This window comes from Leuciscus leuciscus, assembly GCF_965113295.1.
Source record: "Leuciscus leuciscus genome assembly, chromosome: 2".
NCBI lineage: Eukaryota > Metazoa > Chordata > Actinopteri > Cypriniformes > Leuciscidae > Leuciscus > Leuciscus leuciscus.
The window spans coordinates 20,347,851-20,374,571 of NC_138726.1; the positions used below are offsets into that span (position 1 = coordinate 20,347,851).

The window sequence follows — 26,721 nt, forward strand, 5'->3', positions numbered from 1 at the left end:
GATAATTGTGGAATCTATTCAAGATATTTCAGAAACTTCATACCATACCACAATAGTATTTTTAACAAAGTGTTTGTTTTCTTTTTCTTTTCAATTTGGGTAGGGATGCTGAGTACAAGTACAGATTCAAGGGTAATTGACCGGTTATACTCTCCTCAATCCATAGCCAAGGGATAGAATTTTCATTTGTAAACCCAAAAATTGCTGCTCTTAGCTGAGGTGCCCAGTAGTACGACTTGAGATTAGGCAACTGCAATCCTCCCCCTTTCATATGGTAGATATAAAAGAGAGTCTTAGCTTGGGAGAGCTGATTTGCCCAAATAAAATGGGTGAAAAGCTTCTTCATATTGCAGAAAAAATTATGTGGTGGGGGTAGGGGAATTGATTGAAATACATAAGAATTTGGGGAGAACATTCATTTTTAAAATATTGATTCGACCAATCTGATAAATTGGTAGGGTTGACCATTTATTAATTGATTCAGTGATTCATTTAGTTGAATAATTATAATTGCTGGGAACCAAATTGCTAAGGTCTGCAGTAATATTAATACCTAGATATATAAAACCTTCATGAGCATTTTAAAAGGGGGTCTGGATGGTTTAAAGGTGAGACATGCTGATTCTTTTAGAAATAAGATCATAGATTTTGACTCATTCACTTTATAACCTGTGTAAGAAAAAATGATGTGGACGTCGAAGATCTCAAAAATGAAGTTTATTACAGCATAGCAGTGGCAAGGTACACGAAGCACCTTGGGTTCACCGGCGTCAGAATGAACCCAGAGCATCCAAATATTAAACCTTTTATCCTGTTACAGTTTACAACTCTTAATGTAAATTAAGTTGCCCTTATTGTAACAGCTGTGGTCTGTATGTTAATGAAGTTGAGACACCCCATTGTCTGAGAAGGTTCTCTGTGTCCCACACCCAGTCCCATTCTACAATTGACTACCATTTGCTCAGGATGTGATCAACCCAAATGGTCAAGAAACAATGTAACTTAACTGCCTTAATCTCTATGATAATTAAGCCATTTTGGGGATGAGCTCATTCTAAAATATATTTACTTAGGAGTGGAATCTGGGTCGAGGCAGACTACAATTTCTTACAGTCCCCTCTCTGATGGTCTTGGCCCAAAAGAAGCATCACATCCACTCCCTTCACAAATTACACCTCCCTTCCCTAGTGGGCAGGTGCCCAGTGGCGGTGAAGCCCTGCCTTAGGTTGTCCCCCTCTGGCCACCGGAGAATCTTACCCGTCTTTGGGTCGACACCTCATGCACACTGGTTACAGCTCCATCCAATTGGGCAGAATTATCAAAGAGACTCCTCTAAAATTTGGCAATATGATGTACAAACATTTTCTTGGGTGTGGGTGAGAAGACATTCAAGAACCATCATAGCCAGTAGGAGTGTCTCAAAACGATCCTTAAGTTATCTGCAATTCGACGTTTAAACATAGAACTCATAACATAATGCATTGGCAAATAATAAGAAAGATACATACACATACAGCTGTTTTAAAGGTTACATTCCAAATTAAACCAGAATAGGCCATATCTCCATCATGCATTTGTTTTGCAAAAATATTGTCTTTCTTCAAGGCCTTGTTGGGCTCTCGCAATGTCAGATGTTCACATCAGTGATGTTAGCATATTGTTTAGTTTTGATAACTCAAATAATCAACAATCAATAGACAATATATAGTGTGTGTGTGTGTGTCATTTTGTGTTTTGTGTCCATTTTCTCAGTGTGGACATCCTTTATCCACTTGTTTTCCATCTATGTGGAAAAACTGCTGTCCATAGTCTCTGAAATGGTTTGTTTCTGAAATCTCCTCTTGTTTCACTTCTCATTGTCCATTTTTTTCCACTTGGAGCGGAAGTCCTTCTAGAAGAAGCAGTCACTGGTGTTGTTCGAGTCTGTGCCTCTTGTAGCATATGGACAGGACTCATAATTACTTGTCATTATACATTTTAAGGACGCTTTTAACCCTTAAACTCATAATTGTAAATTAAAGCATGGCGCCATGAGTCTGGACTGAATTGATCTCTTTTGACACGTTGGTTACCAAGTGATGCTTAACAGAGAACATCTCAGAACTCGAGGAGATGGTTTCAAAGAGATTCTTATCTGCTCACATCTCTCTCTCTCCAAGCCAGAGACCCAGGTGGCCAGGAGATCTCCACACACTCTTACACACACACACACACACACACACACACACACACACACACACACACACACACACACACACACACACACACATCCCTTTGCATTTAATTCCGAATACAAGTGATTCAGAATCTGTAGGTGACATATTGAAGCATGCATGTTTGATTAGTTTTGTTTTATTCTATAGTGTGATTGTCTAGCGTGTAGTCTTGAATTCTAAGTGTGTATTTTAAGAATGATCCACCATATTGTCCTGTAACCCTACCTCCTGCTAGACCATAAAACTTTATGACCCCAAACGGAATTTTCAGAGGACACAACTCTCACTTAAATTCTTGTAGAGAAAGAGAAATAAAAAACCTTGTTAACCCTATATATTCTATATATATATAACCACTGGAGAAATATGTAAACCTGAATGTAATTTCCCTTTTTCATGATTGTTCTTCTATGTGAAGTGGCTTTGTATTCTTGTAAACCTTAATGGAATAATGTTTCAGAGGTGCACACTGTGGTGAGATCATAGATGTGTCATGTTGGTCTTTTTAAAGTCCAATCTTCATTCCCATTTGTCAATGTACATCACATTTTGGGTTAATCTTATTCCTAGGTTGTTAGTTGAACTTTTAATGCTTATTTTACAGAATAAGAATGTATTTCTATGCCGTAGCTTTTAAACATACCAAACTTGGGCTTAAATTAAACCTCTATGTGCCCATGGACAAGGTATGGGTATCAAATTATGATAAAATGCATTTTACTGTGCTTACAATTGTTTAAAGTGGAAAGGACATAATCCTAACACTGCCATAAAACATGCAAATTAACCTCAGAGTTGAGACAAAGAAAATTTCTCCCGTCCGGAATTTCGCTTTCCAATTGGCCTAAGCGCCCAGGAAGGAGTGGATTTTGCATCCTAGAAAAGCAGACACACTCCGCGTCCCAAACAGTTCTCTTGTTTTTTCGTCTTGTGTTTGTTCCTGCTTTTTCATCATTTTTCTTGTTATTCCTCGTACGAGTCTCTCCGTTTATTTTACTTTTACTTTGTTTGTTTTAGTCATAACTCTGACTTCTTGTTTTAGTAGTCTCGTGTTCATCCAGTTACACCTAAGAGTGAAACGAACTTTAAATCAAGTCCTAGCAGCTCACACGTGAACCGTTTTGAATCTCCCGCAACGACACGCGCTCAGGAAGAACCCAATAAGAACGCTTCAGCTCGACGGACACGCACCTTGAAGGGCAAACACGCACGCCGTCCTGTTTCGACCACAAGGTTTCAATGCAAGTATTTAATATCTTACCAAGAAGTAAATGCGTATTACATTTCCCTGCTTAAGGTGATTTTGATACTTTGATGGCTCTCAGAGGTAGTCATTGTGATTTGTTTGCTAGTCTGTAATCTGTGTTTTCCTTTCTCTTCCTTTTTTCTTGAGAGTTCATAAGGATATCTCTCCTTGATAGTTGATAAGAACATCGCATGATCCGTTTGGCGGACAGACGGATTATCTGATGATTTGATTTGCTTTTAGTAGTCATTCACAAATTCAAATTATAGCCCTTCTGTATTCATAATTAATTGCAATTCATTAAGATTGATTGTCTATATACAGAGATATAAACACACGGGCTAGGTATCCCTTTTTTGGGTGATTTTAAATTGTGTAAGTGATAGCCAGTATGATTAGTTATTGATTTATTAATAATTCATAACTGAAAATTAGTAATCAATAACTGTACATTCCCCTCACATTTGAGCTGGTGTTCTTACACTCTTCATCAGTTCCATCCATCCCATGGTGGGTCTCAGGGTTTCTAGCAGAGTCCTGCACGGGTCCGATTTTGTAAACCCGCACCCGCCCGTACCCGCTGTGCTTCAAACCGCATCCGACCCGTTATCCGTCAACAGCACTAATTAAAATCCGCACCCGACCCGACCCGCTTAAAATAGAACCGACACCCGACCCGCACCGGAAATAAAATCAGTTTAGCCAATCACATTATAGACACAATTACAAAAATGTTTATTGCCAGGTCATACAGAAGTTATAACAACAATTAACACAAGGACAACTTCAGCCGAATCTGTCAAAAGGCCAGTACATGAAGAACATGGCTAACGTTACCACAAAACTAGTAACAGACGCAGCTACAACACTATATCTGCCATGCAATTTCAGACGCAGCTACAACACTATATCTGCCACGCAATTTCGTCTAGCCTACATCTGACAATTTTGGGTTCAAACACTCCCTGCACACCACACACTGAACAGTGTTACATTTGAAAAATACTGTTCGATAGAACTGCTTGTTTGTTACCACAGTTATCTGCGTGCTTCCTCGGCGATGAAGTTCCACATTTGCGGCTATCCAACACGAAAATGCATGCAGCAAAGCCTTTCACAATATTGTTTCTTCAGATAACTCCAAATTTCTCCCACACACTGGACTTGATTTTTGATGACGTACTGTCGACAACTTTACAATCTCCACTAGCTATTCTTTTCTTCAACTCCTCAGCATCCATCTCGACAACTGCAAGCAGATCGCGCGCGCGGTTATGAGGATTTTTTCAAAGTGAAAGTAACCTAGGTAACGTTATAGATCCTGGGAGGGCGTGGCGCGTGGGCACAAATAAACTGATGTGGATTTTAAATTATTTTATCAACTTGAAATACAGGAATATTTTTGTGTTCCTAAAAATATGCATATATTTTTATGTTTGCATGTGATTGTTTTAAACCCGTGTCCGACCTGACCCGCACCCGTATCCGACACAGTTGGATATTTTTCACCCGTTTGAGCAAAATTTGCGGGTCACCCGTCGGGTAACCGCGGGTACCCGGACCCGTGCAGGACTCTAGTTTCTAGGTCTTTTAGGCCTGGAGTTCTGGATCTTGCAGGTCTGGAAATCTCTGTATTCTGTTCTTTTCCCTGAGAAAATCCCCTGGCTCCACGGGTTCTACTTCCTTCTCGTCCTTCAAACGACCAGATCATCTTTCTCCAGGAGGTTACACATTTCAGACAAACATCTCAATCTTATATCTGAAACTTTAATCAAAAGAAGAGGTTGCCCCCCCTTTCCCCCACAAGCATCTTTTCACATTCAAACATCAAAGTCACAGAAGTTTCATCTCAAAACATCAAACATCGGTAATGTTTTTAAAAATTATTTCTAAACATAATGTCATTAAAACATTTATTATAAATTACAACTACATATCAGTGCTAATAAAACATGTTTCATAAATCATAAAGAATCACCCCGCTTTTGATAGTAAACTTTTTTCTACAATGTGTTACTATCATAAAACTAATTCTAATTTGCATCAGCATTTGCTTGTGACTGAGCTACAGTCATGTTGCTCATGTAGTGATATGTTTGACAAGGTGTGAATGACTTCTTCATTTCCTTCCAACAGTGCCAACTGGGTTTCTAAATTGCCTATTTTCTTGAGCAAATCACGATAGCCCATCTTTCTTTTTTGTGAAAAGTGACACTGTCTTGCCTTGTGTCCCATCTTTCCACAAGCAAAACAAACAACTTCCTGATCTTCCTTTCTTTTCTCCAAACAGTGCCTTGCATGGTGACCATCCTTTCCACATGCATGACAGACAAAGTTTTGAAGAGGTCTCTCATTGTCTTGACAATGTCTAGCAATGTGACCAGCTTTTCCACATGCATAGCAAAGAATAACACCTTCTGAATTTATTCTTGCAAATCTCCTTGGTCTATGATGGAAACCATTAGACAATGTAGAACATTCTCTCTCTTTTTTGTGAAAAGTGACACTGTCTTGCCTTGTGTCCCATCTTTCCACAAGCAAAACAAACAACTTCCTGATCTTCCTTTCTTTTCTCCAAACAGTGCCTTGCATGGTGACCATCCTTTCCACATGCATGACAGACAAAGTTTTGAAGAGGTCTCTCATTGTCTTGACAATGTCTAGCAATGTGACCAGCTTTTCCACATGCATAGCAAAGAATAACACCTTCTGAATTTATTCTTGCAAATCTCCTTGGTCTATGATGGAAACCATTAGACAATGTAGAACATTCTCTCTCGCCAAAGGCAGCAACTGGATGTCTAGATTTGGCAGCTTTCATTTGACTATTTGCATTAGCATTATTGTTGTAAAACTGTGTCATTTTAGCAATAATGTCATTATATTCAGAGAGTGGTGTCACTAGCATTTTCACAGCAGACCGGGTGAGTGGGTCACATTTGTTAATCAAGGCAGTCTTGAAACTGACATCATTCTTGGTAATATCAGGATTGCCACTGAAAGTCTTAAATGTCTCCAATAATTGTTCTGAAAATGCTGCTGGATGCTCCCCTTTCCTCATGTGCATCTCAGATATTTTATCCCAATTAACTGACATCACACCTAAGACTTCAAGCAGTGCCTTTTTCCTCTCTGACTTATTAGCATTTCTGTCCTTTACTTTCTTAGTTAAGGCTCCAGACAAAGTGTCAGGCAAGCACATTCTTAACAAAACACATACATCACCATCTGTTAAATTGTAAACTTCAGCATATTCCTCCAAGTTTTTCAGAAAATCTAATGGATCTTGTTTGTCACGATCAAATTTACCAATATTCTTGACCACAGTTTCTAGTTCAGTTGGATTAAATCCTCGGACTATGGTAGAAGTCATTGGTTCTTCCCTTCCTTCACTAGCACGCATAGTCTTAGTAGTATGAACTGGTGCCATGGGAAATCTGACTCTACAGTCAGAGTATTGGCTACTGAATGACTTAGAATCTTTTTCCCACATCTCAGTCCTGTCTTCCTGTAAATCTGCCATTTTTGGAACTGGGTTACACAATGTGACACCTAACAATGTCTTACTAGGGTTTTTCTCAGTTGTGCCATTCTTTATCATAAACTGACAAGCCGCCTTCGTCTCCTCCAAATTTTTGGACAATGTTTCCACAGATGATTTAAGCATACTATTGTTAGTTCTAGAAGTGCGATCTCATTCTGCATCTTGACCTTTTCTTCTTTCCATATCGTTTCACTAGCCAGGTAATTTTTTGTAGAAATTAGCCCAACACTGAGTTGCTCATTTTCAGCCTCTAACTCATCTACTCTCCTCCTAGTTACATTGTATGAAGCAAAAAGTGCTTGAAGCGCATTAGCAATTTTCCCATTTTTGTTCTTAGGCATTTTGGGATCATTTTCAAACTTAGAGATAGCCCACTTGTACGGTTTATCAACAATATTCTCTATTCCGTCAAACATTCCCTGAGAACCATATTTAGCGATGTATTTAACAATCATTTCTTCCATTTTCAAAAGTCTTATCGGGCTTTACAGTATCTCGTGTTTTCACAACGTCTGATTTAAATGACTACACGTTCTAGTACACATCTAGTTGCTTTAAGATATTTGTTAGTGTAATTACTCACAGCTCCAGTACTTCAACACAAATTATCAAAGTGGCCACACTACCGAGGCTTCTAAACTTAACCGCAACCACAATTGGGTTATCCAAATCCATTGGGACGCAAAACAGTTAAGAAATGTAACACTGTCACAGTACGTCGGACAAAACCACACTACATCGGGTTTTATGTTATTTTCTTAAAACAACTTACTTAACAACAGTACTTCAGGCTTAAACAATATTTATCAAATTTAAAACACTGCCACAGTACGTCGGGCAAAACCACACTGCTTCGGGTTCTTGTTTTAAACTTCACAGAGTCACAATGCGTCCGACTCACTAGTCTACACTATAACACACAATAACTGTGAAATAATTCTGTGACCACACTGCGTCGGGTCTATTCAATTACTTTAGAATTTCCTCAGAATTATTACAACTTCACAATCATTTCGAAACGTACACATTTGTTTCAGTTACTTTAGAAACAACCAATCTAATATAACTCTGCCACCACACTACTTCGGGTTGATTCAATTACTTTAGAATCTTAACAGAATTATAACAGACCAACACCAATTTTCAGTTACTAGAAACTTTACACTTAAGCACTTTGTTTCAATTACTTTAGAAACAACAATTCCAATACAACTCTGCCACCACACTGCTTCGGGCTGATTCAGTTCCGTTAGAATCTTAAACAAAATTGTACGGAATAGGCTTAACAACTCCTCCTGCTAATACTGAATAAACCAAATTCTCTTCTGTCCTTAAAATTTTTCCTTTCTAGATTTTTTAAACGAGGGGTTCCCTGACAAAAAACAGCATAAAATGAAAGAAAACAGCTTTTTCTTACCTTTCCCCACTTTTTTTGTTGGAAATTCCTCGCTGGGTGGCTCGCCAATGTAAGAAAAAATGATGTGGACGTCGAAGATCTCAAAAATGACGTTTATTACAGCATAGCAGTGGCAAGGTACACGAAGCACCTTGGGTTCACCGGCGTCAGAATGAACCCAGAACATCCAAATCTTAAACCTTTTATCCTGTTACAGTTTACAACTCTTAATGTAAATTAAGTTGCCCTTATTGTAACAGCTGTGGTCTGTATGTTAATGAAGTTGAGACACCCCATTGTCTGAGAAGGTTCTCTGTGTCCCACACCCAGTCCCATTCTACAATTGACTACCATTTGCTCAGGATGTGATCAACCCAAATGGTCAAGAAACAATATAACTTGACTGCCTTAATCTCTATGATAATTAAGCCATTTTGGGGATGAGCTCATTCTAAAATATATTTAGGAGTGGAATCTGGGTCGAGGCAGACTACAATTTCTTACAACTGAAATAGATCCAAATGTTTTAATTAGGCACAATAAAGAAGGAACAGATGTATTATCTAATGTAATTAGAGAATATATTATTAGTCAATATCTCTGCTGTGGGATTTGAATATGAATTTTTAAAATCCATTTTCTAAAATAAGGACTGATACCAAAAAGGGTATCAAAAAGATAGTCCCACTCCACCCTGTCAAAAGCCTTCTCGGCATCTAAGGAAAGTAACGCTGTATCAGAGACTCCTTTTGTAGAGTGAATGACATTTAACACACAACGTATATAATGAAAAGCTTGTCTACCTTTTACAAAGCCGTTTTGATCAGGATCAATCAATAAAGGCAAATACTTATTAAGTCTACTGGCTAAAACTTTAGAAATTATCTTGGTGACTGAATTTAAAAGACTAATGGGTCTGTGAGAGCCACATTTCGTAGGATCTTTCCCTGGCTTAAGAATTAAAGTTATGAGGGCTTGAACGCAAGGAAAAATAAGTTCTTCATTATTGAATGATTCATTCATCATGTCAATCATTCGGGTTATCAATTTGTTGTGAAAGACCTTATAAATGTCTATAGGTAGACCATCGGGACCTGGTGCTTTCCCACTACTCATACAATTAATAGCTGTACTCAGGTCTGCCTCTTCAATTGGTTAATTCAGTGCCTTGGAGTCTTCCTCAGATAGTCACAGTATCTGAATATCATCCATAAATGTTTTATAATGATGGGTATTTTTGGGAGGTGTTGATTTATATAGATCTTCATAATAGTTTCTAAAAGCATTATTCATTTCAGTTGGAATCCTGGTCTTTTGTCCATTTATAGTTTCTATTTCATTACTCACTTTTTCGTTTTGTTGAGCCTTATTTCGCCTTGCCAATAGCCTTCCAGCCTTTTCTCCTTGGTCATAGTATGTTTGTTTAAGCCTAGTTATATTAGCCACAGCTTTATTAAAAGAGATGTCATTCAATTCTGCTTTAAGTAGCAAAAGTTTGTCTCAGTTCAGGAGTATCTTGATTGAAAATTATTTCTTCTAAGTTCCTGATACTCTGTTCCAGTTCGATCATTTTAAGTGCAGATCTGTTTGTCTTAGAACTAGTAAAGCGGATTATCTGCCCCCTAATATAGGCCTTAAATGCCTCCCATCTTATTGAGGCAGACGTCTGGTTTGTATGTCACTCAAAAAATATATCAATGCAACTTCCTACAAAATCAAGAAACTCAGGGTTATGTGGCCACTTTGTATTTAAACGCCATCTAGCCAGGCTTTTAATTATGGTTCTGAAAGTATATTTCAGTCATAATGCTGCATGATCAGATAAGACAATACTACTAAGTTTACAGTTAGATATACAATCACTCAAGTCCTTTGAAATAAGAAAATAGTCTATTCTGAAAGGAGCCTTGCAAACTTAAAATAAAACTGCACATTGAAATTTCTGTCTTATTATTACCAAGGAATTTTTCAGTAATAAAGTAAAAACGAGGGAAAATGTGAATAACTATGCTGCAGGTTGATTTAAGGTGTGCTCCTAAATTTTCTGTTTATTCGCCTAAAATGTTCAAAAGTCTGGAGCCCTGTACATTACAATAGGCTACACCAGTGTTGATACTTCAAACATGTCAACAAATTTACGTCGACATCACCCCAATGTGTCAATAACTGGAACTAGGCGAAAACAAGGAGAAACACACGCTACAAACTATCCCTGCAGCATTTAGTGGAGACACTCATCCTTCTGAAAAAAAAAAAAAAAACAGCTTAAAAATGGGAGTAAAAGCACACTGAGTATCATATAAAAACAAAATTGTTCTTTTCTTTGCATTTGTTTATAACTACTACAATCAGGGCCCGGGGAAGACAATCCATCGCTTTGGGCAAAATAGGAATACGCCGCACCCTACATTCAATTATTTAAGAGCAAAAATGCCAATTTATCCCATATTGACCCCTACTGTTGACTTAAGACAAGTGTAATGAATTAATACAGTTGACTCATCATTTAACCTGTTAACTGTCACCCCCCTTTTTTTGAGTAGACAAGAAAATGCACATTTCGAACTTAAATGGTTGTAATTAAAGAATGCTTTGGAGTATAGACATACAATTGGTCTTGTTTTAAAGAAGACATTTGGCAGATTTTTGTAGAAGTGAAATAAATTAAGAAAGTGAAACAGGAAAAAAGTTATAGAAGTTTGAGTTTATGGAAATGTACGATGTAAAAAAAAATATTATTCATATTTTATATAAAATATATATTTTTAAAACCTGGGTGACTCTAAAACTGCAAAAAAATCAAAGTAAAAAATCTGAACAAGTTGTGTTTCAAAATGTAGGTTGATATCTCAAAAAATGAGCTTTCAGTGAGATTTTGTTTGGGCGCAGTACCAAACTTTTTCACTAGGTGACAGCCAGACTCCATTACTGCCCATATAAGGGCGCCTCCATTTCCATATGTGTTTTGAGTGATCTGAACCATATATTTCCACAATTTTCACACAATTTATGAAGTAGACATTCTAATCAGAAGTAATATGGGTAATATAAACACATAAAAATGTTTATTGCTATTTCAAAATAAAGGTCTGAACACGCCTTAGGAATATGAAAATATTCTTGTTGCAAATTGATAAATTACGGCTCCTCTGTAATTTATTTTGAAAATCAGTCACCAAATATGAAAACTAGAGATTGTAAGCTTTCAAATGATATATAGTTTGTCAAGATTAGTTTAGGATTAGTATAGGATATTACTGTTTTAAATATGTAATGGATTTGGGCCCACCGGTGGGCCCGTGACAGTTAACAGGTTAACCCCTTACCAGTCGCCCCCATTTTTGGCAATCGAGTGCAAAATGACATACCCATAATAAAATGGTTGTTGCTAATGAGTCCTTCTGACTACACACAAAACCAAGATATCATTTAAAAGCTGACACTTGACAGTTTACTATGAAATACTCAGAATTGCTCTAGCAATTACTATTAGAGATAAATAAGCTCAAAAACAATGGACAATATTTTTTTTTTTAATAATAAATGTTTATGAAAAAGAAAATAGCTTAAAGCAAAAATATACAGGCCTGGAAACACAAGCAATCTAAAGCCATAGTTCTTAACAATGTATGTTTCAAATTTGAAGTTCATACAAGCAAAAATGATTTTTTTACAAGCATTTATTTCAGCGCATGTCTAGGCACCTACCCAAAAAGGCCACTTGGAGTCTCCAAAGGGACACTTGGTAACCAACTTTTACCATGAGCTATAACAAGTTTGTTTGATCATTTCAATATATTTTCTTATTACATTATGACAAAGCACAACTTGTATACTTTCTCTGGTGTATTGTTTACATTCTAAATGTTTATAAAAATACATTTATGTGCATTTTTGGAAAAGGCTCCAAAAGTACCCTAAAGTGACACTTGGCAACTTGTTTATAAAAAGTATATATAAGAAAGTCTTTGTTCACTACCATCCATTTAATGGTTAAGAATGACACATTATTTAGCAAATAAAACGTTTTTTTATTTATACATCTGTATATAGTTACAAACAACAGTTTCTTAGTTATTAGCAATCAACACAGTGCTAAACATCTCAAAAAATGTAAAAAAAAAAATGTTTTAGCAATCAGTGTCTGTAGCAACGCACTTGAAAAGAACAGCTGGAACAGCTGCAGAGGACTGTACAGCTGCAGAGGACTGTACGAAGCTGTTTTTAGAAGCTTTGCTCCAACAGCATGAAGAGGCCTAAAGATGATTTCAGGATTTCAGGAGGTTCTGTGCTGTCCATGTTACTACACCATCCTGTCCCTGAAGTGCTGGGTGAATCATCTGAATTGCCATCACTATTGAATAACAAACAGGAAAATACATTTTTATATATACACATTTTATTTTCAAAATCAAATGACCATTCACATACAGGAATCTACCTTCATACCCAATATATTGCTAACATTATTGAACATTTACACCACCAGCTAATAATGCAGACTGCAATCAGACAATAATGATGCCCTAACATATTTTATTTTCTCAAGAGTCATGCACGTCACATTATTTGCTTACCACAAAGTGCTGGGCTGTCTCTTTCTTCCGCTCTTTCCTCTTGAACTTCTGGAGGCTGAAGATGTTGCAGCCACACATGGACGCTTTGCATGTTGTCCAGAGGCCTCTGGTTCCCAGTCATCATCTGAAGTTTCATCACTGTTGAATTACACAAAACGGATTAGAAACACACCTAACAGAACTGATTATCTTGCACATAAATACATACATATTATTGCCTTTTCAAATCTGAAATTCAAACAATCATTCACATACAGCAATCTACCTCTACACCAACTCTATTGCTGTCCTGATTGCACATTTACACTAGCAGCTTACAGATTTTATATTCAAAGGATCATTCACATACAGCAATCTACCTCTACACCAACTCTATTGCTGTCCTGATTGCACATTTACACTACCAGCTAACAGATTTTATATTCAAAGGATCATTCACATACAGCAATCTACCTCTACACCGACTCTATTGCTTCCCTGATTGCACATTTACACTAGCAGCTTACAGATTTTATATTCAAAGGATCATTCACATACAGCAATCTACCTCTACACCGACTCTATTGCTTCCCTGATTGCACATTTACACTAGCAGCTTACAGATTTTATATTCAAAGGATCATTCACATACAGCAATCTACCTCTACACCGACTCTATTGCTTCCCTGATTGCACATTTACACTAGCAGCTTACAGATTTTATATTCAAAGGATCATTCACATACAGCAATCTACCTCTACACCAACTCTATTGCTTCCCTGATTGCACATTTACACTACCAGCTAACAATGCAGACTGTAATCAGACAATAATAATGCCCTAAAATGCAATTTTTTCTCTCACTAAACATTACTTTACTTGCTTCACATTATTTACTTACCACAAAGTGCTGGGCTGTCTCTTTCTTCCGCTCTTTCCTCTTGAACTTCTGGAGGCTGAAGATGTTGCAGCCACACATGGACGCTTTGCATGTTGTCCAGAGGCCTCTGGTACCCTCTCATCATCTGAAGTTTCATCACTGTTGAATTACACAAAAGGGATTAGAAACACACATGAAATTCAAATGATAATATACAACATACAGAAATGTAGCTCCATACCCACTCTATTGCTGCCCTGATTGCACATTTACACTACCAGCAAATAATGCACACTCAGACAATAATAATGCCCTAAAATGCATTTTTTGTTTTTTTTATCTCACTAAACATTATTTGCTTACCACAAAGTGGAGGCAGCTGAAGATGTTGCAGCCACACATGGACGCTTTGCATGTTGTCCAGAGGCCTCTGGTACCCTCTCATCATCTGAAGTTTCATCACTGTTGAATTACACAAAAAGGATTAGAACTAACGTTACACCTAACAGAACTGATTATCTTACACACATATAATTACATGTTCTTCTCTGAAAAGTTGTTTGAACTTCGTCTTGCGTTCTACATACAAAGCAATAGCCTATATAGCTAACGTTACATAAAGTAATATGTTCAATGTTGTACAGGGTTTCTTCTAATTCAGCGCTTGAATAACAATGGAATTTCACTGCATTTCAATGTAACGTACTTATAAGCGGCAATAGTGCAGAAAATCAAAACTAAAAAGCAATGTAACACAAACTCACTAAAATGTTTAGACACTTACCGATCTAAAACTGGATCGAGACCTTCTAAAAACATATCCTCCTCTTCAGAGTCGACACTGGATACAAAACTCTCTTCTGAATATTTCCCGTTTTCTTCATCACTGCTTCCAATGCAGCAGCAGGAGAAAATAACTTCTGTCCCCGACGTGAACCCATTGCAGCAGGCGAATGTAAACGGAGCGAGCGCTAGAGAGCAGGTGTAACAGGAGGCAGGACAACCTCTGTGCGTCACGAGAAGCACGTGTGCGTAAATTTCCAGGAAGCAAATGGTTGCGCAAACAAAGGAACACTGTTATAAACGCGAGATTATGCAAAACCGCACATGGGCGTATTCGTTATGGCATAGGCTTCACATTGGATGACAACAAAAAAGTTTCCCATTGCTATTGGTTTATTTTTTACCACACATATTAGCATTATGCATGATCACACGTCACCAAAAGCGCCTGTCATCCTTCAATCCTTTCTAAAATTACATGGCCAGTTTTCATCGGACATCTTCTGGGCCGATCTCATTCATTTCCAGACACTCTACTAAATACTCTGATATGTTATGTTTCATTGAATAATGCGCTAGATGTGGAGAATTCGTCGAATAAACAGGACAACGCCCTCGTGATTAGCAAATTTCAGGATGTAAACAATAGAAGTTCTATGGATATTTTTAACAGTTTGCATATTTTTGGACAAATTTTTACCATGGACATCATACACTGGACTCTTCCCATGGTAAAAAGATCGATGTCATCATTATTCTGCCAAGCATTACATTTCCACAACACAAAAAAGGTAAGGACCCCCCCTCCTCTTCATAGTTGTATCACATTGTTTATGTTGATACAGAATAACAAAAAACGGTTGCAAAGTTATCTTGATTGTATAATGCTTATAACGAGACGAATATACAGTGTTGTATCTTTAAAACAATGTATTGGTTAACCTTATTACTTCACAAAATTATACTGTAAACGCGCGATCAATGTAAACAATATGAAATCCGGGATCACCAGTGATCCCAGACGGGTAAGGGGTTAAGAGTGAGATGATGAAATCCCAAGTTTATGCACTTATAAGACATGACCTGGAACGAACCATCAATCATTAATTTAACCCTTCTATCGTTTCTTAGACAGGTTATTAAATGTATATCAATACACCAGTTCAGCTTTTAGTCTGGAGGTATACTTGCTGGTCTTTGCTTTTGGGGATTCCCTTTTGTTGCGTGAAAGGGGTTTTCCCGGTCCGTTGTTGGCTGGTGTCCTTGTGCCTGGGTCTGCGGCGTTGATGTCGGATGGTTGAAAAGTCTTTGAAGTTGAAAGCGTGCGTTGCAGCCATGAATCGTGGACCGAAACTTTGCAGCAAAACTTAACTTAAAACTGAGACTTTCAATTGGAAAAGAAGAATAACACAAAAGAAAGAAAGAAAATGAGATACGGAAAGGAGCTAGATGACTGGAAATGAATCTAACCCATCTGATCTTAATTTGGGTTGATCTGCTCGTCTGTTAACGTTACATGGTTACTATAACCATCGTCTGCCGTCTCCGTCTTTGTTCTGCACTTGTTGAGAGGTCTTCTGTATCAGAACATTTTGAACGAACTCACTCCCCCAACGCTCTGCACTGGTTTTTTAAAGGGTTTTTTAAAACAAAAAAGGTTTTGTTACTCCTACAAATATCCTGACTGCTTCTTTGTTTGCAAAGTCATAAATCATGTCTTCCCTGGGGAATCTCTAATTGAAGACCAGATGCAACAGTTTAGGCATGATTTCTAATTATCAGAATATGAAACATTTTACACAGATTTAATTCCAGCCATCTTGCTAGTTGTGTTCGTAAGATAGCATTGATATGAAACAGTACACACTTTCATTCACACCTCTAATAGTTATAACAATTACATGAATTATCTGGGATCAAAGCATATTAAAACACACACAAGTGAAACAACACACGTAAAACAACATAGAATTCTGTAATTGCGTGATGTCTGATCATAAGTCCATTGAAAATTGTTATTGAATGAGTTTTATGTATACTGTAGGAAGAATCTCAGTTTTCTGGTTTAGAGAGAAAAGAACTCTGTTTGTTGTTCAGAGGTCTTAAGGAGAAAGGGGTCAGGAATGTTGTGGGGGAAAACAACATCTGCTGGTATCGATCCGTCTTGCACACTATCGAAGTTGACCAGTTCTTCAGTTAACCAATAAAAGTCTTTGGTTACAGACTCTCTGGAGCCTGGGTGATTTATAGCTGTGGTTTGTGAGATTTGAATCTGGAATGTGAGGACTCTTGTGTCAGACCTTGGTCTCTGTCTTTCTCTTAACCAATCAGTAATTTGGCAACAAAGCTAGCGTTGACCAGTTATGTGTTAGTGCTGGGGGCTCTTTTAAATAGCCAGACCGGTCGGCGCCTGGATCCCGTGACAAGATGGATGAGGATACGAAGTCCTGACCAAATCTTCCTCTTTGTTCACAGAGAGTTTGAATTAATATTCTGGAAGAAGATTAGTTTGTGGTTGGTTCCTTCTCATTGTACCTACAAGTGAAAAGCTTTTTTAAAAAGATGTGTTTTTAGGTTTCGTTTAAAAACATCTGTAGTCTGTGGAGCCCTCAGCTGATCAGGGAGGGCATTCCACAACCTCGGGGCAGCCGATGAGAAGGCCCTATCACCCATGCTACAGAGCTTGGTTCTGGGGGTATAGAGGGTGTTTGTGTTTGCAGAGCGGAGAGTGCGTGAAGAGGTCTGGTGAGTGAGGAGTTCCTGTAGGTAAAGGGGGGCATGTCCGTGAATGCACTGATGGGTGAGGAGGGAAACCTTATATTCAATTCTGAATGGGACAGGGAGCCAGTGAAGAGATTTCAGGATGGGGGTGATGTGATCATGCTTGCGCACCCTCATCAGGATCCTGGCAGTGCTATTCTGAATATATTGGAGTCGCTGAATGCTTTTACTAGAGATCCCAATAAGGAGCGCATTACAGTAGTCCAGCCTGGAGGAGACAAAGGCGTGGACGAGCTTCTCTGCATCTGCCAGGTTGAGTATTGGACGGAGCTTGGCTATGTTCTTTAGGTGGTAGAATGATGTCTTACAGAGGTATTTGATGTGGGTGTCAAAAGTGAGTTGAGAGTCCATTTTAACACCCAAATTGGTGACAGATGAAGAAAGGGTGATGTTTTGGCCAGAGAAAGTAATACTGTTGATGGTGGACAAGCAGAGTTGATGTGGTGTGCCAATTAAGATCGTTTCCGTTTTGGAACTGTTTAGTTGAAGGAAATTGAGCTTCATCCACGCCTCTATCTCCTCCAGGCATGTGGTCAATGTGGATGCTGGCAAGGGAGCAGAAGAAGTGGGGGTTGTCCTGAGATAAAGCTGTGTGTCATCAGCATAACAATGGAAAGATATACCATGTCTGCTAATGACTTTTCCAAGCGGGAGCATATAAATGGAGAAGAGTGTAGGGCCCAGCACAGAGCCCTGAGGGACACCACAGGTGACGTTGTGAGTGTGTGATTTTGCTTTGCCCAGGGCGACGTGCTCCGTTCTGCCAGTCAAGTATGAAATAAACCAGTTGAGAGCTTTTTCTGAGAGTCCAGTGGTGTAGTGCAGCCGGTGGAGGAGGATGTTATGATCTACTGTATCAAAAGCAGCTGTTAGGTCCAGGAGGATGAGCAGAGATGGGGAAACAGTATCTGCCGCCATCAAGAGGTCGTTGGTGATCCTGACCAAGGCTGTTTCTGTGCTATGGCCAGGGCGGAAACCAGACTGAAATTTTTCAAACAAGTTATTGTGTTTGAGGTGAACATGAAGTTGTGCTGCTACAATTTTTTCCAGAACCTTTGATAGGAATGGAAGATTGGAAATGGGCCTGTAGTTAGAGAGAACTTCTGGATCCAGAGTGGGTTTTTTCAGTAGAGGTCTGATGACAGCAGTTTTTAACGTTGATGGGATATGGCCAACCATGAGGGAGTGGTTTATGATCTTAGTGATGAATGGAGAGATAGCAGAAATGTTTGCCTTCAGCAGTGCTGAAGGGAAAGGGTCCAAGGCACAGGTGGACGACTTAATTTTTTTTTATGACGTCCTCCACTACTTCCTGTGTGGCATCAGAGAAAGAGCAGAGGGGCTGAACAATCTCAAGCGGTGGGTCGACCGTTGGGAGGGTAAGGACAGCGGTGGTGGAGAGGTGAGAGCGGATGTTAATAACTTTTTGTTTGCAAAAAGTAATGTGCATGTTGCACCTCTCCTCGGTGGTCTCAGAGTGGGACAATAAGGGGGGTTTGAGAAGATGGTTTATTGTTGAAAAAAGTTGTTTGGAGTTACCGGGGCTGTTATTGATGATAGTGGAATAATAATAATAAAATAAAATAAAAATTTCTATAGAGAAATATGCAATGATGTTAAAAACGAAGTGATACTTTTAAATATAAAATTAAAACCACCAGTAGGTGGCAGTAAGTCACTGTCTTTATCAGTGATTCATTCATTCATTCATTCATTCATTCAGTAACGAAGCAAGTGGCTTTATTTATGAATGGGTCATTGAATCATTGACTCTCATGATTCGTTCAAAGCTGCAGATTCGTTCACGAAACACCGCTGTGTGCTGCAGCTCTGCTGTGGCTTTTGTTGGAACTATTATTGTGTTTCCAAAATAGAGCAACAAATGCTGACAGTACTGTGTTTAAAATGAACATCACTTAATATTACCTTTTAGTTTGTTGAAAATCAATGTTACATTTGCAATCGTGTGGATACTCGGAAACGTTGCCTTCTTGCTCGTATAATATATGATCAATATTAAAAACAAGAATTCACACAGGGTATGTTTTTGTATCGAAGAGAGTTTGAATCTTAAATCGATCTCTGCACAGTCTGTGTCTATTTTTGATCTTCAAGCTAGTAAGTGCTAAATCCCCACTTTTACAAAGGTACATTGTTGAGAACGGCAGTAATGTAGCGCGATTTGCTGAGGCAGATACTCTGCACCCAATCTGTCATAAGCACACTGCTTGTGTGAATGGAGTCAGTTTTGACAGCAAAAGATGAGGTCATTTGATTGGAAAAAAACATGCTCCGTTTTAATGTTATTTTAAGGTGGGTTTGAATTAAATGAAGGCCAAAACTCATCATTTTGTTCTCGTACCCCCTCTGTCACCTCAGGTAACCCCCAGGGGTAAGCATACCCCAGTTTCAGAACCACTGATGTAGTGTGTGCATGCACTCGCTCTGTGTGTGTGTGAGGGATATACTCTAATGTCAGATCACACAGTGTTAAAACAACAATTATGATATCACAGATGATATTTATCGCGCACTCCTAGTTGTCATAATACACACCAAGTTTGGTCAGAATACGCTAAAGCGTTGTGGAGATATATCCTCTCGTCCATTTTTGCGTTCTCTTCGTTGAATTAATTTAACCCTCTGGGGTCTGAGCTGTTTTTTGGCCCTGGAGGTGTTCTGACATGCTCTGACATTTGTGCTTATTTCTGTTACTTGTGACATTGTCATGGCTAAAGTCTTATTACACTGTATTTAGCACAAACTCTGCTACAATAATATATCAGCAGCATGTGTGTAAAAGTTTGTAGTTTTGAGATAATGACATTTATGCGTGGTTTGTGAAAATACAAAAAAAAATTGTCACTGAAATAAGGCCATGAAACCCATACTGATTATTTCTTCACAAGACTTTTGAAAATTGTGTCACGTAGCCTAGAATATTTGCTCCAAAACTATGTGAAAATCAACCTGACCGCTCATTCAGATAAGACAATATATTGATTTAAAATTTCTAAGACGTGTTTTGTGTAAAAAAGCCTTATGCGAAGAGGTGTGATCATCTCATTAATATGTAAGGCTTTAACACCTGAGAAAGACAAAGACACTCCCCTAACGGCCCTATTAGGAGCGATCAGGCCCTGTCATTCAGAGCAACCTTGCACAAAGAATGAGGAGATTTAAAAAAGAATGGCTTTTAGATTGTTTGGATTTATTTACAACACAACATAATCCAAAGATACACAACAAATGACAAAAGAGCACATTGAAAACAATGATCCAAAGACAGAGACCTTTGTGCCATTCCTAAAAACATTGTACATACCTTTCATTTCCAAGGTGTTTGATTTTCACTTTACCATGTTCATGTACAGAGACTCATGTGAATGTTGAAGTCAGCAGGACTCAGTTGCATCTTGTCCCTGAAAGAAAAGAAAAAAAGTGAACACACTGGTATCAAGAGAAACTAGGCCTGCACGATTTTGGGAATACATTTTAGATTTTTCTGGTTAAAATAGCTTTTTAAAATTCACAGAATACACACACACACAAATGTTTCCAACAATATATAATATAATGAACACCATTTTTGTTGTGCCTTGTAGGCACAAGCTATGTGCAGTACTGCATAAAATAATAATAACAATAACCTATAGCAGCCTATAAATCTTCCAAAAGATTTCAGTAACAATGCTAGAGAAAAATATATTGATTATCTTATGTTACTTCAAATGTTTCCATTCGTTATGATGATATGAAATGAGATAATAGTAAAAACATAAAGCCTAATGTTTGGTGCATTTTTCCTTTCAAACGCGATCGCGCTCCAAAATATGATACATTCAAACGCGATCGCGCTCCAAAATATTGTAACGTAAATGACTCTGGGTCAATGCGAATTAGCTCAAGAATATAGGGAATTTGGGAAATATTACTAATCATAACTCATGGTCATAAATCATAAATTGCATATACATCACTTTATCAATTTTCGGAAATACCTCGTTCTGTAACTGGTCTCGTCATCAGTCATTTGTCCAGCGAATAAATGTAAGATTATCAGTTAAGAAGGAGTATCCCTGTTTACAAACTCCAAGAAAGTTTCATCTTCTGGCCACGAACATCAAACTTTCTGAGTTTATGAATTAAAACTACTCAAGGTAGGCTAGTCTATAATATCGAGCTTGTAGCTTAGATCTTTGATTTCATTGACTTACAAGGTGGGTTTTCAAACACAGAGACAGTTAAAAGTATAAATGGATTTTTAAAATATAATTTTTAAAGAGATTATATGAGCTACAAATATAAACGTACGTAAAAATGCAAACAATAAAACAAACAAACATTTAACCAAACAAAAACATAAAACATCACGTGGTCAGAATGAAATGAAAGAAAGAAAGAAACAGAGAGAAGAGATAGAGGGTAACTTAATTCACAGACCTAAGAGCTCGACACCTGAAATCAGCTTTTAGAGCGAGATACTTGCAAGATTCTGTGCTCTTTCAGTGTGGTGCTGAAAAGGGGGCGCGCGTGTGCGCGTGTCCGGCTGGTTTGCGTCTAGCTTCGTCTTCTGGGTCGTTTCGCAAGACGATGTAAAGGCTCACTTGAATTTAACGTTACCGAGAAAGTTCAGATCATTTCCCTTGTGGAGGGGAAAGGCGAGTAGGAACTTAGTTGCAAAAGAACGGCAGCTTCTACATGACGCGAGGGTATGCGTCCCAGAGGAGAAGCCAAGGCAAGGCCTGGTCCAGCTGGTTCCGTTGGGAGGAGAAGCGCTGCGCGTGGAGGAGAAGGTCAGAAGAGAGGATGAGAGTTGAGAGAGTTTGTAAACTGAAGGTTCGGACCTTTAACAGTGTCCCGTGTACGCCTCCTTTTGCGTGGAGGACGAATCATCTTAGCGCATTTCGAGCGGAAGGTTTTCCTTTGTCCGGTTAGACACGCCCACTCGAATGAGTCATGATTGAGATCGAATTTGAGAAGATTTGCTCCAGGCATATGAAAGGTGTCAAACGATACAAATTACTGCAATTGGTTATCGAAATTCAACTGCGTTAGCTGGAGAGGATTACAGAGATATCAAAAATAGAATATAGACGTTGTAGCAATGCAAAGATACATTATTATGCATTAGTATAGGCATTTGCAGTTCTATTAATGTTACAATAGGACATATATGCTTTCCTATGGTTTACACACACCTCTTAACACAAAAAGGGATATATTTAGTACATTTAAGAGTGACTTTATGGGTAAAAGTCCTTTTCTGTAAGGGGGTTTCTGTTTCAAAGTCCAGAGTGTGTTTGTGTGTGTGCGTTGGAATGTCACGAGTCTATAAAAGTCACGGGGAGTTCACGCTGAACTGGGGGGGCTCCAGACACCCCGGCGCTGGTGAATTACCCCTTAGGGAGTAATATTAACCAGAGCTCGTCTTCCTAAGGACAAAGAAGATGTGTTCGACACCCTCATGATTCACTTAATTTGAAAAGCAGCTGGCCGGATGTCATTGTCGCTACAATATGATACATTCAAACACGATCGCGCTCCAAAATATGATACATTCAAATCCACAGCGCCATAGTATAATACCCATAGTATAATATTCACCATATATCTAGCAACAGTTCAACTGCAATGTGAAGTTTATGCAACAATACCATAAACTAATAAGTAAGAATTTCTTACCTTAGGGACCGTTCGGTATTTATGGAAGGGGCCACCGGAGGAAAATAGGGGAGGGTCATGTCTTTTTATTCTTTGTTGAGGGGAGGGTCATCCAACTTTTTTTAGTCTAGGGGAGGGTCACCCAACTTTTATATTCATGAAAACAGCAACATTTCAAAGTGGCTTATTTGGTGGTTTTTTTTCCCCATTTAGCTCCATGTTGATCTCGCGTTATCAGTCCCCCTTCGATATCAGATGGGTCTGACCCAACAAAAATCCAGTTTGGAGCTGTTTGACTGTGCGTGTGCGGCGCACTTCAGTTCCCGCTTAGAAAAAGTGCATCATGTCAGAACAAAATGCCAAAGAAATGTTTACCCGGCAAAGCTTTAAAGCACGAGCAAATAATGAACTTTTGTGATTGCGAATAAGTGCACAGTGTCCTGTGAGTGTAACTCTACCGCTGCATTAACATGTGATGTGAACGTACGTCGAGTTTTACAGTATTGGGACTGAGGCGCCAGAACTGCTGCTGATAGAATGTGCGCTGATAGCGCGATACTACCATATTTTAGTTTCCATTTATTTTGTTTCCACGATGTGTAAGATGTAGGGCTACCACATCTTTAAATTACTATTAGTATTATTTAATTTAACATAATAAAATACGTAGACCTACACCACAAAAACTAGTTGAGGATAAATTCGTTAAAATTCCAGTGTTATGGACGTGACATTTGCAGTCAAAACTTGAAATATAAATTCTCAGAAAATGCATTTAATACCAATTATTTGAAACGTCTGAAAGGAGTCAAGACATCAGAAAAATATCAGTCTACACTTGCGTTTTATATTTAATATGAGGGAAATACACATGTGACGTGACACAAAAAATCTTTAACTTTTAGGTGGCAAAATATTTTTTAGTAATTCTATAAATTACACTGTGCAAACCAAAAGATATATACCCACCAGATGAATAAAGATCGGCCTCCACAGAACATAAAATATTATTTTTATTTTATTTTTCGTGTTCGCATTTATGTGAAAAAAAAAACACACAAAAAAACAATGTTACGGGCGTGACAGTTCTCCATTACGGACATGACTGCTCTGAAAGCGACTTTAAAAATTTCACAGAGACCTCAAACAGAAAGCACAAAGCCTTTCTTTAAACTGAATTTCGTTTTTATATTAATTGTATCTTAATTTTAATCAATGTTTCATCTGGATTTAATAAATAAGAAGTAAATATAGTAGAAAATAGCCTAATCATGACACGGAGGCGCGGGCGAGTGAACTGGACTCTTGTCTCATAAATGAACCGAAACTCAGCGTAGGGTAGCCTATGCTACTTGCCTCACAGACCTGAGAACTATATAGAAAGCTTGAAATGTCTACTTTTAAACAGAACAATTCAAAACGAAGGAAAACAGACTGCTTTCTGCTTATGAAATGTGCATTTCTCTCGTTCTGAGAAGATCGCAACGCATCGTCAACTTCATCTTTGCAGTCGACACAGAAAACACTTGTTTATTAATAAACAATTAAAATGTCTCCTTGCTATATTTGACATATTAATAATCATTACTTTTGCCGGTTTTTTGTGACAGGTTTTATATGCTTTGTTGGCAGCGCCACCCACATGTTGAACGAGTCACACCGCATCAGCACCGAAAACATTTTTTTTCAAATCTAAAATCAAAAAATCGTGATACGAACCGAATCAGGTTTGGTCTATCGTTACAGCCCTAGTAAGATGAGAAAGCAAGAGTTTATGGTTTAAAAAAAAACAATGGCTATCTGAACATCTTTGCCAAGCGCAAACCAGTACAGAAGTAGGCTAATCAATAAATTATCGGGGAGGGTCATGCCTTTTTTCACAATCATTTTGGAGGGTCATAGAAAAATGTATTGCTGGCGAAGGGAGGGTCATGTCTTTTTTGACAACAGATCTCAAAACTCCTCCGGTGGCCCCTTAAATAAAAAACGAACAGTCCCTTACATCTTTCTTGTCTTCAAATCGCGTTCTTCTTCTTCTGAGGTAAATCCAATGTAAGCTCAGACGTGTCTTCCAAACTCGACGAAAAGCAGAGACTTGTGAAGTTTTTTGGTGTTTTGTGTTTGAGGTAACGAGGGCGTTCGCGTTCCATGTGGACGATTTGCATGTGAATCACTTTTGAGCGAGTGGGCGTGGTCGAATTAAAAGTAATTAGCCAGCGTTTGAGATACTGGACATCCTGTTGGTTTTATACAAATTACTTAAACAGAGAATATTTGTTTTCAGTTTGAATCCGATCATTTAAAAGTACACACTTAAATGTGTATAAAGGTATATGGCTCATAAATGTGTGACAAGTATTCGCTGAGTTTTGTTTCAGTTTATAGACATGCTCAAGAAAAAAAAGTTTACCGCGATGGAGAGGCAGAACGCACACCCTGTTTTTTTTCTTTATTTTACAAAAGTACAATGTTTTGATTTGATTGTAAGTGGACACATACAAAAGTAGAAATATCACAGATTCTTTTTTTATATTACTTTTTTTTGTATGACCATAAATGACGGAGTAATTTAAGTTTATTGTGCTACAATGTGAAGAAAATCCAGCAAAACGCGGGGGCGCGTTTGCCGACCTCAGAGGGTTAATGTGTTAATTGAGAACGGTTTGACGAATCAACTTGAATTCCATGTTTTCTTGTTGGTGTAACAGTGTTGTCTCTGCGTTGTGCTCTCTCGGCTGGCGCGAATCTAAATTAACTCTCGTTTACATAAACTACATAATAAACAATTATAAATCAACAAATTTGAAACACATGGTCTGTACCTGTTGATAACATATAACAGCGGTGATCAGATTCAGGAATCACCGTCGTGCATATTCTATAATGGAGGTGAACATTAAACTTGATATTACAATACATATAACAGTGGCACAAACCCAAATCATATAACATACTTCTAAACACAGGTATAACTCAGTATTAACCCATAAAATGGTTATACAATAACTACAACATATATTACTCATGGAGCACTCACTCACCGCAGCCATTCACTCTCTCGGCTAGTGCGAATCTAAATTACCCTACCGGAACCAGTTCATCATACTACCAGATCTGGGCGGAGAGTCCAATTAAAGGGGCCATACATGAAAATAAATGTAGCAAGTGGAAGCACATATTTGACCCGTTACATCGGCATGGTCCGAGGATGATCTGATTCAATTTTCGTTAAAAAAATCGGAGCAACTACCTAGGAGTTTAAAAAAGTAGGTTAAAGAAAATAAAAATGGAGGACAGGAAGTTTGGCCGACTGGCAAAATTGGTATCTATGATTGGTATGCTATTTCTGTATATATCATCATTCTTCCTCCTTCCTTGTTGCTGTTGTTGTTCTTCTTATTCCACCTTTTCTTCTTCTTTAGCCTCTTTTGTAATCCCCCTCATCCCATCTCTTTGCTTTTTTTTTCTCAGGAAGTTTGTTGATTAGTGAAGTAGTCAACCTCCTGGACCGGTCTACTCTCCAAGCACTAAAGAAAGAATGTGGTGGTCTCCAGACTCTACTGAAAAATAGTCACCAGGTGTTCAGAGGTATTTAGCCCTGTTCCATTCAAGTCAAGCCACTTTTATTTATATAGCATTTGCTCATTTTTATTT

At 38.2% G+C, this 26,721-nt stretch overlaps 2 protein-coding genes across 3 annotated transcripts in view; one reads left to right on the plus strand and one right to left on the minus strand.

Moving 5' to 3' along the window:
* Nucleotides 1-26,721, plus strand: part of trmt44 (tRNA methyltransferase 44 homolog) — a 188,757-nt gene that overhangs the window by 158,013 nt on the left and 4,023 nt on the right. The window contains exon 10 of one of the 2 annotated variants that reach the window (XM_082152032.1): nucleotides 26,539-26,655. The exons of the other annotated variant lie outside the window; for it this stretch is intronic. Coding sequence (XP_082008158.1) covers nucleotides 26,539-26,655 — 117 coding nt within the window. The remainder of the gene's footprint in view (nucleotides 1-26,538; nucleotides 26,656-26,721) is intronic. 2 annotated transcript variants of the gene reach the window in all.
* Nucleotides 11,459-15,675, minus strand: LOC309486094 (uncharacterized protein). Its single transcript, XM_082153211.1, has 5 exons — nucleotides 14,624-15,675; nucleotides 14,203-14,301; nucleotides 13,861-13,998; nucleotides 12,980-13,117; nucleotides 11,459-12,756 (listed from the first exon to the last, which is right to left on the minus strand). Exons 1-5 carry the CDS (start codon nucleotides 14,656-14,658, stop codon nucleotides 12,627-12,629), a joined length of 540 nt encoding a protein of 179 aa, XP_082009337.1. The 5' UTR covers nucleotides 14,659-15,675; the 3' UTR covers nucleotides 11,459-12,626.

Coding starts and splice junctions, on each gene's coding strand:
- LOC309486094 (XM_082153211.1), bottom strand. CDS start 14,658: ATGTTTTTAGAAGGTCTCGATCCAGTTTTAGATCG. Junction 13,999..14,202: donor TCAGCTGCCTCCACTTTGTG/GTAAGCAAATAA, acceptor GTAATTCAACAG/TGATGAAACTTCAGATGATG. Junction 13,118..13,860: donor AGACAGCCCAGCACTTTGTG/GTAAGTAAATAA, acceptor GTAATTCAACAG/TGATGAAACTTCAGATGATG.